A 17,919-nucleotide genomic window follows, 5' to 3' on the forward strand; every position below is an offset into this window, starting at 1 on the left:
AATTAGGATCCAAGTCACTTTACTCTTGATCCAAACTTCCCCTAAAACATGCACAGGCTGCCATCTTATCCTTGAATCAGGGAATCCATTCTTCTGAGATCAGCCTTCTCCCCCTCCCCACCTAAGTTTCCCTTCAGGTGTCAAAAGGGTTAATGCACTGAAGAGCTTCCTTAGGTAGCAGAAGCTGACCCCTTTCTTAACAGCCCATAGCAACCAGGAATGGCATTTACAAGTACCTCAATGAATGGAAATTACACATCGAAACACCAACATCTCCTATGGCTGCCACCACCCTAGCTGTGGCCCTAATCACCTCTTTCCTACAAATAGCTCACAAAAATCACTTATCTGCCCCCAGTCTCTCATTTTTCCTATTTCTTCCTCTGTAAAATGGGAATAGTAAAAAAAAAAAAAGTACCTGCCTCACAGGGTTGTTGTGAGGATCAAATAAGATAAGAGATATGAGATGTTTTTTCAAACCTGAAATCTCTATGTAATTGTTAGCTGATATTATTATGAAAGGCTTCATGTCTCACTTCTGAAATATATTGCCTGTTTATATCTGGGCAAATCATTTAACTTGTAGTCTGAAAGGCTCTAGGCAACTCTTTTAAGACTATAAGTTACAGAGAAGATGCTGACTTGCATTGGTAGAGGGAATTTCCTTATCCGTCAGTTTCCTATACCAATGAAAGGTCTAGTTCCTATTATTATTATTATTATTATTAATTATTATTACTGCCAGAGCATGAATAAACCAGTGCTTTCATCATAATAATTACATTAATAATAATTGATATTACATTAATAACATTTGATAATGATAATAATTGATATTTCATCATAATGATTACATTAATAATAATGCCATACTCTAAGTTTGGCAAAGTACTTTATAGATAGTATCTTATTTAGGCTTCCCAACAACTCTACGAAAGAAGGTCCTGTTGGCAACTAGATGGCATAATGGATAGAGCCTTGGACTTGAAGTAAGGAACATCCTGCCTCCAACACTTTCTATCTGTGTAACTGTGAGCAAGTCACTTTACCTCTTCAGCTTCAGTGTCCTCTAGCAATGATGATAATATGATGGTGGTGGTGGTGGTGAAGGAGGAGGAAAAAAAAGAAGAACAAGAAGAACAAGAAGAAGAACAAGAAGACCATTTTGTAGGTGATGGTTTCAAAGCTAACAAATATCAGAGGAAGTATTAGAATCCAGGTCTCCTGTCACCAAGTCCAGAGTTTTTAATCACTAAACCATATTTTTATTCTCCTACTAAAAAAAAAACTCAATGGTTTCCCATTATCTTAAAGAATGAAATTTAAATTCTTCAACCTGGTATTCAATCTGATCCCAACTTCCAGTATCATTTCACATTATTCTTCTTCATGTACCCTGTAACTAAAACACACTATATTGCATACTATCACCTAAAGAAGCCCTGTGGTTTCTAATTTGTATGTCTTTGTTCACAAAGACATGTAGAATGTCCATGTAGAATGTCTTTCTCTACATTTCTAATTTGTATGTCTTTGTTCACAAAGACATGTAGAATGTCTATGTAGAATGTCTTTCTCTACATTTCTGCTTTTTTAATGGCTGACCATTATTCTCTTCATTTATTCTCCCCCCCCATAATTCTCTAGCTTTTTTTTCTTTCTTCTACCTCTTCTGAAATTGATCACATTCTGTTTTATAATACTATTGTTTGTATCCATTTCTTACCAACCTGACAATATGAGAAGTTCTGAGAGAGCAGTGGCTGAGTCTTATTTTTCTTGTATCCAGCATAGGACTTAAAACTCAATAGGTCTTTAATAACTGCTTGTTGAATGTAATGGAATAGAACTAAAAAGGATATACTAGAAAGGTAGAAGTCTATTGCTCATCTTGGAAACTTAACAAAATGATATCCTAGCCCAAAGCTTTCTGCCTTCACAGATAAAAATGTCAAGCTGGTTGTCCACTGGATCATTGTAGATAGGGTAAATAATGAAGTTCTTCCCATGATGCCATACTTTCATTCTGTCTCTATCTTCTTGTTAGCACAACCTGAATCACAGGGCTCCTACTATATATTGAGAGTGGACCAGCAATAAGACAATACTCAAGATGCTTTTGTCTTCCTGGAAGGTAGGTTACCCAACTTATATTTCTGGCATTACTACAAGATTACTACAACTTTTTCACTAAGAGATTAGTTTATCAGTTGATGAATATGTATAGTTGTCAACCCTTCAAGTATTTACTACTATGAAAATGACTCCCTAATTTGTATATGTGTGTGTGTGTATGTATGTGTGTGTGTGTGTGTGTGTGTGTGTGTGTGTGTGTGTGTGTGTGTGTAAACTAGGGAGTCATTTTCATCTCTGTCCTGAAATGTAGTCTTACATCTCCTACTGCTTGTTAGGCATCTCCAACTATATATGGCATATATAGGAATATTAAACTCAACATGTCTAAAATCTTTCTTCTGAAACTCATACTTCTTCCCACTTCTCTAGTTCTACTGAGGGCACCACTAGCCTTTTAGTCATCCAGGTTTACATCCTCAACTCTTTACTTTCCTTTATGCCACACAACCAATAAGTTGCCAAGTCTACAATGTCTCTCACATCTGCCCTTTTCTCAGCCACCACCTTCATTCAGACCTCCATTACCTCTTCCTAGACTATTACAATAGCCTCCTAAATGGTCTCCTTGCCTCAAGTCTCTCTCCCCTATAATCCATCAGTTGCCAAACTTATATTCCTAAAGTGCAAGTCTTACCATGCCCTCTCCTTGCTCAAGAAATCTCACTGTCTTCTTATTTACCCTAGGAGAAAATACAGACTTTTCTGTCTGATATTTGTCTGGCTCCAACTTATCATTTTAGGCTAATTTTATGTTTCTCTGTCACACTCGACATCCCAGTCAAATTGGCCTACTCACATGATATTCCATCTCCTGTTATTCTAACTCCCTCCTCAGTGTTTTTCCACTGAGACTACTCATATTTCCCATGTGTGGAATACTCTTCCAACTTACCTGTGCCCATGGAATCCCCAGCTTCATTCAGGACTCTGCTCAAGTAACACGTCCTATACACGGCCTTTCCCAATTCCTACAGTTGTCAAGGTTCTCCTCATATTATCCCCCCAAATTATTTTATATTCATTTAGTATATATTTTCTATTTATTTACTGATTTACATATCATTCCTCTCAACAGAATGCAGATTCCTTAAGGTAAGGGATAGTTTTGTTTTTGTCTTTGTTTCTCCAAGTTCTAGTACAGTACCTGGAATAAATGGTTGTCAAGTTGGGACTTTTACCCTACAGAAAAATAAGGGAGAAAGGGTACAAGAGAGTAGAGGGATGATAGAGAGGAGGGCAGATTGGAAAGGGGGTAATAGAAGCAAATACTTCTGAGGAGGGACAGGGTCAAAAGAAAGAATAGAATAAATGGGGGAGGGCAGGATAGGATTAAGGGAAATAGAGTTAGTTTTTCACAGCATGTCTACTAGGCTTCTTTTTTTTTAATAAAATTATTTATTTTTAGTTTTCAACATTTACTTCCACAAGATTTTGAGTTCCAAATTTTCACCCCATCTCACCCCTTCCCCCACCCCAAGATTGCATGCATTCTGAATACCCCTTCCCTTAGTCTGCTAGTGTGGAAGAGGTCTGTGGGTTCCTAAGGGCCTCGTATGAATGTCATCAAGACAGTTTTTGACAAAAGAATGTGCTTTGCTTGTGACTTGAACCATGCAGGAAAGGTCTGCTTCAGTTGAGGGCCTGGTGCAATAGCTACAGGCAATACATAGAGTCAAAAGAGAGGAGAGAGGAAGGGAGGACTGTTGATCAAAGTCTTTAGCTTCTGCTGTCACCGAGACTTAGACAGTGTTCCTGAGGATGACCGAGCAGTAGTGGCAATGAGTGGTATACTCTCAGCCATAGCAACCAAAAAGTGGGGGCTGTTTCTGAGAAGCATTTGAAAATATCAGAATGTCTTGTATATGCAATGAGAGTAAGCTATCAACAGTGACAGGGTATACCATCTGAAGCCACAGCTGCTACCCTGGACTTGATATAGGATGAATCACTGTGTGTGATTACCCAGCTCAGTGAAAGCAGCTCTAAAGAAGCCTGAATGGATTCTAGACCTCAGTCATTCCTATCAAGATCCTCCCTAGACCTCTCTTCAGTCACCCCAGTCTACTGCCCACCCTCATCAAGATCCTCCCTAAATCCCTCCTACAGTCTTTCTGTCTATAAGGTCCATCTTGTCTCCATTAAGAGGTTCAGATTCTTTAAAATGTGGCCCATTTGATTATAGGGGGTGCAGCCAAGAAGGCGGAGTGATAGTGACTTGCTTGAGCTCTCCCCCAAACCCCTCCAAATACCTGTAAAAAATGGCTCTCAACAAATTCTAAAGCAGCAGAACCCACAAAAAGACAGAGTGAAACAAATTTCCAGCCCGTGACAACCTGGATGATTGATCAGAAAGGTATATCGTGCCAGGCAGAGAGAAGAGTGCAGTTTGGCATGGGCACGCAGGCCTCAGCCACCCTGGAGCAGGCCTCAGAGGGCTGAATCATGGGCAGCTGTGGTAGTTTCCAGACTTCTCAACCCACTAACACCAAATACAACTTGGAAGGTCAGTGGGAAAAGTCTGCGACTGCAGTGAGAGAAGGAGCTAGGTCTCAGCCTCAAGTTCCGAGCGCAGCCTCTGGGGCAGCAGCTGCCTCCTGAGCTTCCAGCCCACAGACTGAGGGGGAATCCAGTGGCTGATCAGAGGGGGATTGCAGGGATCTCTCTGCCAGTGCTGAGGCAGGAATCTCTTGCTGTGCCCATGCTTGAATCTGGGTCATAGTTCTGAGGGGCGATCCTGGGGCAAGGAGGAGCACTGGACTGGTGGAGCTTGTTGTGGCAGTGGAGAGGAAACACCTTGCCCCTTATCATACCACCTTGGAAGAACTGAAAATTTACAGGTCCCTAGAAGTACATCTGAAAACAGCTGTACAAACCCCCAAAGCTTGGGATAGTACATTCTCCACATTGGAAGCAGACTCTTACCTTAACAAAGAATTTAAAACTCAAGTAATTGGCTGGGATCATGAGTAAGCAGCGCAAAGAGTCAGACTATATTATCTTACTTTGGTGACAAAGAAGATCAAAACATAAACCAGAAGGAAGCAACAAAGTCAAAGCTCCTACATCCAAAGTCTCCAAGAAAAATATGAATCAGTCCCAGGCCTTGGAAGAACTCAAAAGGGATTTTGAGAAGCAAGTAAGAAAAGTAGAGGGAAAACTGGGAAGAGAAATGAGAGTGATGCAAGAAAACCATGAAAAAACAAGTCAACAGCTTGCTAAAGGAGACCCAAAAAAAATGCTGAAGAAAATAACACCTTAAAAAATAGCCTAACCCAAATGGCAAAAAAAAGAGGTCCAAAAAGCCAATGAGGAGAAGAATGCCCTAAAAAGCAAAATTGGCCAAATGGAAAAGGAAGTCCAAAAGATTACTGGAGAAAATACTTCCTTAAAAATGAGAATAGAGCAATTGGAAGCTAGTGACTTTATGAGAAATCAAGACACTGTAAAACAAATCCAAAAGAATGAAAAATTAGAAAACAATGTGAAATATCTCATTGGAAAAACAACTGACCTGGAAAATAGATCCAGGAGAGAGAATTTAAAAATTATTGGACTATCTGAAAGCCATGATCAAGAAAAGAGCCTAGACATCATCTTTCAAGGAATTATCAAGGAAAAGTGCCCTGATATTCTAAAACCAGAGGGCAAAATGGAAATTGAAAGAATCCACCAATCTTCTCCTGAAAGAGATCCCCAAAGGAAAACTCCTAGGAATATTGTAGCCAAATTCCAGAGTTCCCAGGTCAAGGAAAAAATATTACAAGCAGCCAGAAAGAAATGATCCAAGTATTGTGGAAACACAGTAAGGATAACACAAGATTTAGCAGCTTCTACATTAAGGGACCACAGGGCATGGAATATAATATTCCAGAGGGCAAAAGAGATAGGATTGCAACCAAGAATCACCTAACCAGCAAAACTGAGTATAATCCTTCAGGGGAAAAAATGGTCATTCAGTGAAATAGAGGACTTTCAAGCATTCCTGATGAAAAGACCAGAGCTGAATAGAAAATTTGACTTTCCAATACAAGACTCAAGTGAAACATGAAGAGGTAAACAGGAAAGAGAAATCATAAGAGACTTAATAAGATTGAACAGTTTACATTCCTGCATGGACAGTTGATATTTGTAACTCATGAGACCTTTGTCAGTATTAGGGTATTTGGAGGGAAAAATTTATATGTATGTATATATATGCAGTTAGAAAGATATAGATATAGATATAGATAGGTAGGTAGAGTACACAGGATGAGTTGAAGATGAAGTGTTCATATCTGGAGAATAAAATTAAGGGGTGAGAGAGGATTATACTAGGATAAGGAGAAAGGGAGAGATAGAATGGGGTAAATTATCTCACAAAAAAAACCAAAAGAAAAGGCTCTTACAGTGGAGGGGAAATGGGGGAAGGTGAGAGAGAATGAGTGAATCTTATTCACATAGGATTTGACTTAAGGAAGGAATAACATACACACTCAATTGGGTATGGAAATCTGTCTTACCCTACAGGAAAATATGGGGAGAAAGGGACAAAAGAGTAGGGGGATGATAGAGAGGAAGGCAGATTGGGAAAGGGGGTAATCATAAGCAAATACTTCTGAGGAGGGACAGGTTCAAAAGAAAGAAGAGAATAAATGGGGGGGCAGGATAGGATTAAGGGAAATAGAGTTAGTTTTTCACAGCATGTCTACTATGTAAGTGTTTTGCATAACTATACATGTATAACCTATATTGAGCTGCTTGCCTCTTCAATAAGGGTGGGTGGGGAGGGAGGAAGGGAGAAAATTTGGAACCCAAAGTTTTAAAAACACATGTTTAAAAAAAATGTTTTGACATGCAACTGGGAAATAAGAAATACAGGAAATGGGGTACAGAAATCTATCCTGCCCTACAGGAAAATAGAAGGGGAAGGGGATAAGAAAAGGGGGGAGAGATAGCAGGGAAAGCAGACTAGGGGAAGGGGTATTCAGAATGCATTCCATCTTGGGGTGGGGGGAGGGGTGAGATGGGGTAAAAATTTCGAACTCAAAATCTTGTGGAAATAAATGTTGAAAACTAAAAATAAATAATTTTATTAAAAAAAAAAAGAAGCCTGAATGGCCTTCAAAGGTTGGTCGTAAGAAATGTTGGGGGATGAGGGCTAGGTAGAGGCAAAGTACCTGAGCTGGGCATGTTTTTAAAAGTCATGTTTATAGGATCATAGTTCTAGAAGGGAACTTAGTGACTAATTCAACCCCTTCATTTTACAGATGAGTCAACTGAGGCCCAGAAAGATCAAATAACTTGCCTATGGGCAATGTCAGAGAGACCTCAGGTCCCATGACTCCAAGTTCAACAAGAAGGTTCAGCAGCCTTTCCATTGTACCACATCTTCTCCCCCTGCCATTTTAACTCTGACCACAGGCAAGAAAGGTGAGTAGGAGCATGGTATAGTGAAACACCTACTGGAGTGGTAGCAAAATGAACTCAATTGACTGAATGACTGACTCCAATTCAAATTATGCCACTCACTGTGTGACTTTGGGAAGCCACTTTCTCACTCTGAGCCTCAGTTCCTTCATCTGAAGAATAAGAAGGTCAGACTAAAAGATTTTTAAAGTCCTTCCAGCTCTGACATTCTTCAATAGTGTTATTTCTAGGTCATATGATAATGGTAGCAAATAGGAAAAGCAGTAGAAAAGACAGGTATAGGGGAAGACAAAATCATCATCATTACTAAGTCAGATTCAAATGTGAATATGTTTAATACAATCTGAGATCTCAGAAATAATAAAACACTCAGAAGAAAGCTTCCACAGTGTTGGGTAGAACGTCTTTGGAGGGTTTATAGAAAAACATGAATAAACCATGATATAATGAATCAAAGAAAAAGAGATTTAGGGATGAAAGAGTCATTGAGTCGAACTCTTCATTTTTTGAATGAGGAAACTGAGGGACAGAAAAGCTAAAGTGACTTGCTCAAGATCACTCAGCTAGTGAGTGGCAGCGCCAAGATTTAAACTCAGGACTGGTGGTGAAATACACCTCACGCCTCTCCACAGAGACTTAATCATACATAGTCAGACATGGCCAATGTCTTGATTTGTTTCACTTCACTGTACATCTTCATTAGGGGCAGCTACGTGGTGCAGTGGATAGAATGCCAGGGCTGGAGTCAGGAAGACTCCTCTTCCTGAGTTCAAATCTGGTCTCAGACACTTACTAGCTATGTGACCCTGAGCAAGTCACTTAACCCTGTTGGCCTCAGTTCTTTCATCTATACAATGAGCTGGAGAATGAAATGGTAAACCACTCTTGCATCTCTGCCAAGAAAAACCCAAATGGGGTCATAGAGAGTCAGACATGACTGAAGCAACTCCACAACAACCTCCTAGATTTGCTAAATAAAAAAGCCCCAGGGAAGCTCAAAATACCCTGATGGGGGAAACTGCATCACCTTATAGAGTAAAACCCATAATAATGGCCCAACCTCCCTTTTCCCCCAATTCCACCAGCGGCCTATGCGTGCCATTTACCATCTTCCCAAACTGTACTGCATTTTTTGAGTATCGTTCCTCAGTGAACCTGGTTTGATTCACTGTGTTGTGAACAGCATGATTCTTTGTACTGAGCCTTTTGCATTTTGAACCTTCTTAGGTTTCTGTTACGGTACTGATATAAAGACAAGAAGAGTAGGCAGAAAATTGCAGCAAGACAACAGGAACGAGAGAATATGGTAGGCTATGGATGTGGGAAGAAGAAAGCAGTGGGGAAAAAAGAGAAAAATACATATTGTTTTAAATTTTAAAAAGAAAAGAGTAAGGTGGAGTCGGGGGGAGGAGGAAATAAGACTCAAAAACAGACAGAGGCTTGCAACCTCTTGTAATTTGGGAAGGCTTTTTGCTTGATTTAGTGTAGATGGTTCATAACTTTAATTGCAAGCTCAAAAGGAGCTGAATTGATGATGGAGATCAAAAAGGAATTCTATAATTCATGAAACTTTCAATGGATATGTGGAGAGCAACATTTCATGAGCCACCTAGTAGAAGCTGAAGGGTGGCTCAAGTAGTTTGAGAACCACTTTCTGATGCTATTCTTAATTATAAGATAAAAGGATGTCACAAGGAAATAATTGCTCCAGCGACAAATAAATGCCAAAGACAAAAACAAGAAAGAAGTCCAAAGAAAGAAAACATTAGTAAGGTCTGGCATAGTCACTTAAGGCTTCATGGGAAAGGTGGGATTTGAGTGAGCTTTGGTGCTCTAGATAACATATATTTTGCAATTATGTGAGAGTATATCTATGAGAAAAAAGAGGTAGATTTGGTGTTGCCCCCCATCCCTGAACCCAATCTCAACTGACCTAGTCACAAGATGTAATCACAGATGATACAGTTTTAATATAAGCATCCACAAAGGGATATGCTCAGACAGAGACACCCATTCAGGCACTAGAGTGTCAGTTTGAGAGAATTTGAAGCACAATAGAAAAAGCAGAGACACAAATTCCAGATAGACGTTAATACACAGAAGTGGTCATTCAAAGGAAAGCAGAAAATTGGGGGGAATAATTTTATAGACAGAGAGATTCTCAGATAAAGGTCTTTTATCTCAAATATTTGAAGAACTTTGTCAAGTCTATAAAACATATGAGTCATTGCCCAATTGATAAATGGTCAAAGGATATGAATAGGCAACTTTCCAATGAAATCCAAACAATTTACAGTCATATGGAAAAGCTGGGAACAGTTTCAAGGAGAATGACTTTGGGTGGCAATGAAGAGAGTCAGCTATGGACTCCAGAGGGTGCTAGCCTTGGATATCTATAGACATGACCTACAGAGAGGAATGGACTCTAAGTATTTAGCCAAGCAACCTTTTTATACATATACTTTTTTCTTCTTTTGGTTGGGCAATTGGGGTTAAGTGATTTGCCCAGGGTCACACAGCTAGTAAGTGTTATGTGTCTGAGGTCGGACTTGAACTCAGGTCCTCCTGAATCCAGGGCCAGTGCTCTATCCACTGTGCTGCCTCGCTGCCTCTGCTGTGTAACCTTTTTAAGAGAGATGCTACATCAATGGGGGAGTTTTGTGAGAATTTCACAGGAAACAAAGGACTTCTAGACCCAGCAGTATCAGTAAGGGAGTGAGCGGGATTGGCCATGTGAGTTCACTACCATTGTTCCCATTCTTCATATGGATGTTATCTGTGTGTGTATTTATGGACAAATGTACCCCAGATTTATGTGGAAAATGTTTCATAACAATTTTTCTTAGTGTCCCATTGTAGTTAATGCCTTTGCTACCAGATGACTAGGGAAGCATCCCAGTCCAGGTTTGGGACCTATAGGTAGGGATGTACTGACACATATTTAACAACTGGGCTCTCAAAAAAAATTATATTTTAATATTTTAAAATATATATTTAAAAAATCCTTTATTTATTAAATATTTCCCAATTACATTTAAAACATTTTTAACATTCATTTTTTTTAATAATTTTGGGTCCCAAATTCTATACCTCCCTCTTTCCCCTCCCACACCCCTTGAGAAGGCATCCAATATGATTTTGATTATACATATGAAATCATACAAAACATATTTAAATATTAACTATGTTACAAAAGAAAACACGTACAAAAAGACCCACAAGAAAAATAAAGAAAGTTAAAAAGAGTATGCTTCAATTTGTACTCAGAGTTCATCAGTTCTCTTTCTAGAGACTGATAGAATTTTTCATCTCATGGGTCCTTTGGAATTGTTTTGAATCATTGTATTGAGAATAACTAAGTCTTTCACAGCTGATCATCATTATAATATTGTTGATATTGTGTACAGTGTACTCTCAGTTCTTCTCACCTCACTTTGCATCAGTTCATATAAGTCTTTCCAGGTTTTTCTGAAACCATACCGCTTGTCATTTCTTATAGCACAGTAGTATTCCATTACAATCATACACAACTTGTTCAGTCATTCCCCAATAGATGGATATCCCCTCAATTTCCAATTCTTTGCCACCACAAAAAAACTGCTGTAAATATTTTTGTACAAAAAGTCATCTCCTCTCTTCTTTGATTTCTTTGGGATACAGATCTAGTAGTGGTATTGCTAGGTCAAAGGTATGCAAAGATTTTTAGGCCTCTGTGTGTAATTCCAAACAGTTCTCCAGAAAGGTTGCATATAATTCCACCAATAGTTCATTTGTGTGCCATTTTTTCCACATCCCCTAACAAATTTTTTATTTTCCTTTTCTGTCATTAGCCAATCTGACAGGTTTGAGGTAATATCTCAGAGTTGTTTTAATTTGCATTTTTCTAATCAAAAGTGATCTAGAGCTTTTTTTTTAATGTGACTATTAATAGTTTTGATTTCTTCTTCTGAAAACTACCTACTCATATCCTTTGACCATTTATCAGTTGGGGAATGGCTTGTATTTTTTTTTTATAAATTTGACTCAATTCCTTAAATAATTGAGAAATTAAGCCTTTATCAGAGAAACTTGCTATAATTTTTTTTGCCCATTTCCTGCTTCCCTTCCAGTTTTTGCTATATTAGATTTGTTTGTGGAAAACCTTTTTAATTTCATAAAATCAAAATAATCCATTTCATTTCCTATGATCCTCTTTATCTCTTGTTTGGTCATAACCTCTTGCTTTATCCATAAATCTGACAGGTACATTTTTCCATGCTACTCTAATTTACTTATGATATTATCCTTTTATATCTAAATCATTTATCCTTTTTGACTTTGTCTTAGTATATGTATATGTTGGTCTATGTTAGAGGTGGAGAATTTGTGACCTCGAGGCCACATGTGGCCCTTTAGGTCCTCAAGTACAGCCCTCTGACTGAATCCAAACTTCACAGAACAAATCCAAGGACTGCACTTGAGGACCTAGAGGGTCACATGTGGCCTCAAGGGTACAGGTTCCTCACCTCTAGTCTATGCCTATGTTCTGCCAAACAGTATTCCAGTTTTCCAGCAATTTTTGTCAAATAGTCAGTTCTTGTCCCAAAAGCTTGGATTTCTGGATTTATCAAACACTAGATTACTATGGTCATTTACTGTTATGTATTGTGTGCCTAATCTATTCCACTAATCCACCATTCTTTTTTTTTTCTTTTTAGCCAGGATCATATTGTTTTGATGATTATCAATTTGTAATATAGTTTGAAATCTGGTACTGCTAAGTTGCCTTCATCCACATTTTTTTGGTATTGATTTCCTTCATATTCTTGATTTTTTGTTCTTCCAAATGAATTTTGTTAGTATTTTTTCTAGCTCTATAAAATAATTCTTTGTTAGTTTGATTGATGTGGCACTTAATAAGTAAATTAACTTAGGTAAAATTGTCATTTTTATTATATGGGCTTGATCTACCCATGAATAAATTAATATTTCTCAAGTTGTTAGGATTTGTCTTTATTTTTGTCAAAAAAAGTTTTGTAATTGTGTTCATATAGTCTCTGGGTTTGTCTTTGCAGGTAAACTCCCAAGTATTTTATATTGTCTGCAGTTATTTTTAATGGAATTTCTCTTTCTATCTCTTGCTGCTGGACTCATTGGTAATATACTGAAATGCTAATGATTTAAGAGGGTTAATTTTATATCCTGCAACTCTGTGAAAGTTGTTGTTTCAACCACTTTTTAAGTTGATTCTCTAAGTATGCCATCATATTATCTGCAAAGAGTGATAGTTTTATTTCCTCATTGCCTATTTTTATGCCTTTAATTTCTTTTTCTTGTCTTGTTGCTAGAGCTAGCATTTCTAATACAATATTGAATAATAATGATGATAATGGACATCCTTGCTTCACTCCTGATCTTATTGGAAAGACTTCAAGATTATCACCATTGCAAATAATGCTTGCTCTTGGTTTTAGATAGATACTGTTTTATCATTTTAAGAAAGGGTCCATTTATTCCTACACTTTCTAACGTTTTTAACAGGAATGGGTGTTGTATTTTGTCAAAAGCTTTTTCTACACCTATTGAGATAATCATATGATTTTTATTTTTGTTACTGATATGGTCAATTATGCTTATAGTTTTCCTAATATTGAACCAGTCCTGCATTCCTGGTTTAAATCTCATCTGGTCATAATGTATGATCTTTGTGATATATTGGTTCAATCTCCTTTCTAGTATTTTATTTAAAAATTTTTGCATCAGTATTTATCAAGGAAATTGGCCTACAGTTCTCTTTCTCTGTCTTTGCTCTCCATGGTTTGGATATCAAAACCATATTTGTGTCATAAAAGGAATCTGCTAAAACTCCTTCTTTACTTATTTTTTCAAATAGTTTATGTAGTAGATTGATTGTTCCTTAAATATATGTTAGAATTCACTTGTATATCCACCTATTGCTGGAGATTTTTCTTAGGTAGCTCATTGATGGTTTGTTCAATTTCTTTGTCTAAGATTTGGTTACTTAAGTATTCTATTGCCTCCTCTGTTAATATGGGCAATTTATATTTTTGTAAATATTCATTCATTCCACTTAGATTGTTAGTTTTACTGGCATATAATTGGGCAAAATAATTCCTAATAATTGTTTTAATTTCATCTTCTTTGGTGATACAGATGTATTCATCCTTTACATTTTTGATACTAGTAATTTGGATTTCTTTCTTTTTTTAATCAAATTAACCAATGGTTTGTCTATTTTATAGATATTTAAATGTATTTTTTTGTTTTGTTTTGTTTTTAGGCAATTGAGGTTAAGTGACTTGCCCAGGGTCACACACCTAGCAAATGTCAAGTGTTTGGTCTGAGGCCAGATTTGAACTCAAGTCCTCCTGACTTCGGGGCTGGTGCTCTATCCACTACGCCACCTAGCTGCCCCTATTGTGTTTTTTTTTCCCTGTGAAACCGTACAATGGGACTTTTTTTTTTACTTTTAATTTTATTAATCTCTTCTTTTATTTTCAGGATTTCCATTTGGCACTCAATTGGGGATTTTAAATTTGTTTTTGGTTTTTTTTTACTTAGTTGCATGCCCAATTCATTGATCTGCTCTTTTATTGATGTATGCATTTAGAGATATAAATTCTCCTCTTAGTACTGCTTGTGCAGTACTGTCCCAAGCTTCAGGCTTTTTCACACTGTGGTTTTCAGAGCTAGTTCTTGGGGTTTGTAAGTTTTCAATGCTCCCAAGGTGGTGTGATCTGAGGAGAGATATGGTCACTATTCTCCTTATCTAGGCTCTGTTCCCCTTCAAGAACAAAGGACCACCACCACCACCACCACCACCAACAACAACAACAACAACAACATCAACCCAGGAAGGACCCCTGATCCCTTGAGATTATAAACAATATTGTTCCTCAGTGTCCTGATCCTTGTGACCAAAAGCAATATGGCTCATGGAATCCTCTGTTCCCTTGTGACTGAAAGTGGTCCTCTCTGCCCCTGAATGTGACCCAGAAGTGGACATAGGCAATGGAGTTGCCAAATAGTATACAGTCTGTCATCCAGTGCAAGTACAGGGAATCCCTGTAATATCTTTCTGACCATTTGCCAGGTACCCTTACCATCTCCGGCTTGAGAACTCTCAAAGCTCCTCCTGCTTCTATCACCACTATCATTGGTATTGCATCCATGTGGGCTCCAGGTCAGGCTCCACTCTTATGTCACAGATCTCTCTTTCCAACCTCCTGAGTTGTCTTGAGTTAGAAGAATATCTAACCCAGACCTTTTGTTGGCTCTGTAACTCCAGTATTTGATTTGAGACGTTATTTTGAAGTTATTTGGAGGAGAATGTTAGGAGAGCTTGGCTGAATGCTCTACCTCAGGAAGAGCATATATACATCTTTAACTTTAATCTTCATTATTAACACTTTCTTAAGTATAGACAATAAACAAAACAATAAATCAACCTCTTATTTATAACTCTTGATTTCCAAGGTATAAATACTCATACTGAAAATGTAACAACTGGCTCAAGCTGGCTAGAGCTGGTTCCATTACATTCCTGGTGGTAGGAGCCAGGCGCCACACTAAAACCTAGCAGTAGCAGCCATCCTCTGAGCCTTCAACCTATGAACTCAAGTTTCGTTACAGGAGTAACTTAGAGGGGGTGCTATATGTCTATCCTCCATGATGCTGAGCCAACAATATGAACAATTTCTTCAACAATTCACTTTAGCTCTCAACTTCTGCTTCTATAAGATGGGAATTAGGCTCACTCATAAGGAACTCAGGAATAATTCTTGACTATACAAGCAATGTTGTGTAATCCTAAGAGCACCTGTCTTGGAGTCAGATGACCTGAGTTCCAGTCTTACCTCTGACACTTCCTGGATGTGTCTGTGGGTAAGATATTTATTTCAATGAAATTGTTGATACATTTTGCTGCAACAACAGACACTTCCCAGCAAACACTCAAACAAACTCCTTTATAAAGTATACTGCCTGTGAAAGCAATTATTAACTAAATTATTACCAATTATTAACTAAAAGGAGGGACATATCCTTTAATAGCCTGATACAATACCGACCATTCTATTTAACTAGAATTTTCTTGCATTTCCAAAATTGAGTGTATTTACATTACTGTAGTCACTGTGCATATATTTTGGCATTAGGTTTTCTTGATGTCTGAGCAAATCATTTAACCTCTCTAACACCCATTTCTTCTCATCTGTAAAATGTACAAAGTAATTCTTGTATTACTCACTTCACAGGATTGTGAGGATCAAATAAGATAATATATAAGAGAGTGCTTTGTAAATTGTAAAGCACTATGTGAATTTCAGCTCTGATCATTATTCCCAATTTTCTTCAACAGCATGGTGTCCTCCAGGTACACATACAACCAAAGTTATGCCAAGTAACAAAAACCAGCAGGCCAAAACTCTCAAAAGCCTTTTTTCTAAGGTGGATCAATTGCACTCTCCAGGTCTGTAGGATATCTGTTCACAAGGGCCTCTCAGCCAAGTCAGGCCTTCTTACCTCTGCATCAGCTGCTTTCGGCTCACACACACAGCTGTCTGGTAGTCATGAGTTACACACACTTTATGGGGACTGCACTTCACATTCAAGCAGGGATCTTTGGATGGGTCTAGAGCTGTTGGAGAGAAAATGAAAACAGTGTTAGGACCTTAAGGGAAATTCAATTTCTATTTCTGCACAAATAAACTATAGGATATACGGGTGGTAAATAAAACCAGCCATGTGTTAGTGTTGTTTTTGTAGACCAGAGGGTATTAGAATGAAATCTAAAACCACAGGGAATTATATATCTATCACACAATTTCTATTTTAAAATAGGAATGGTGAATCCTATGTGCTGTGGGAATTTTAAACTTCATCTTAGATGCTGATTTTTAAATAAAATCTTTGAAATGTTATTCAAAGGGCCAAAACTTACCTTTCCTTATTTACTTGGTTAAAAAAAATTTATAATCTTGGAGATGCTTAGCTTCCCTTATTTGCTCTGATTTTTAAAAACTTCATTCCTATAGAAACACATTTTTGCTACATAGAATCTCATGTCAGAACTGTAAGAGGAATAATAAATATAGTGCAGACCCCTAATTTTACAGATAGGGAAAAGGGCGAGGTGTAACTCTTCAAATTTGCACAGTATGTCACTGATAAGACGTAAGAATAAATAAAACCTTTGTTCCCTAATTTAATCCAGGGCTCTTTCCAGGACAAATAATTCCACCTAGTTTAAGTGATTCTACTAAGGCATTAAAATCTAATGAAGGAGTTTTTTCTTCTATAAGACTTTGGTCCTATTTTTCTGATTCAGACTATCTCTCCCACTCAATTCAGCCACCATTTTTAAGTGCCCATTGCACATAGACACAAAGTTTAGATAAGACACAGTCCCTACCCTTATAGAGCTTACAGTCTAATAAGCAATAAGTCACATAAACAGATAACTTTTAATGTAAAGTACATTAAGTTTGTTTTTTTTTAAGGATCAAGTTACTTTGTGAGAGCTGAGGAAGGAAAGGTTTTCTTTAATTAGAATCACTACAAGGAGAAGGAAAAACAGGTCAAAAACAACTAGTCAAGAAGCATCAATTAAGCACCTCCTACATGCCAGGTACTATAATAATCACTGGGGATATAAAGAAAGGGAAAAAAAATAATCACTAATCTCAAAGAGCTCACAATTAAATACAGAAGACAACAGGACAACAGGCAAACATCTATATACAAATAAGATCTACATAAGATAAATGGAAGATAATCTTAGAAGGAAAGTACTAACATTAAGGGGAACCAGGAAAGACTTCTTGCAGAAGGTGGGGTTTTAACTGAGACTTGAAGGAATCCAGAGAAGCAAGGAAGCAGAGATAAGGAGGAGATTTCAGAGTATGGGGGACAACCAGTGAAAATGCATGAAAGTTTGAATTGGAATATTTTGTTCTAGAACTTACAAGGAGGATAGTGTTACTGGATCATAGAGACAGCAGTGGGATGGGGGAGGGGGAAGGTGTGGGAATAAGATATAAGAAGAATGGAAAGGTAAGAAGGGGAAAGTTGTAGAAGTCTTTAAAAGTCAAATGGAGAATTTTATATTAATCCTGAAGGTAAAAAGGAGCCACTGGAGTTTATTGAATGGGGAGGTGAATGGGTGACCTGGTCAGCCTTGTGCTTTAGGAAGATAAATTTGACAACTTAATGAGGATAGACTGGAGTGGGACAGATTAAGCAAGACCAATAAGAAGGCTACTGCAATAGTCTAGGCAAGAAACGATGGGGATCTGCATCAGGGGAGTAGCAATGTCAGAGGAAATAAGTGGATAGATAGATAGATAGATAGATAGATAGATAGATAGATAGATAGAT

At 37.7% G+C, this 17,919-nt stretch overlaps 1 protein-coding gene across 1 annotated transcript in view; it reads right to left on the bottom strand.

Moving 5' to 3' along the window:
* The window catches only part of SPOCK1 (SPARC (osteonectin), cwcv and kazal like domains proteoglycan 1), a 738,369-nt gene that overhangs the window by 266,450 nt on the left and 454,000 nt on the right, over positions 1–17,919 (bottom strand). Inside the window, exon 4 of the mRNA XM_027849220.1 lies at positions 16,066–16,180. Coding sequence (XP_027705021.1) covers positions 16,066–16,180 — 115 coding nt within the window. The remainder of the gene's footprint in view (positions 1–16,065; positions 16,181–17,919) is intronic.

Source organism: Vombatus ursinus, unplaced genomic scaffold (assembly GCF_900497805.2).
Source record: "Vombatus ursinus unplaced genomic scaffold, bare-nosed wombat genome assembly UNPS02007284.1, whole genome shotgun sequence".
Lineage (NCBI taxonomy): Eukaryota > Metazoa > Chordata > Mammalia > Diprotodontia > Vombatidae > Vombatus > Vombatus ursinus.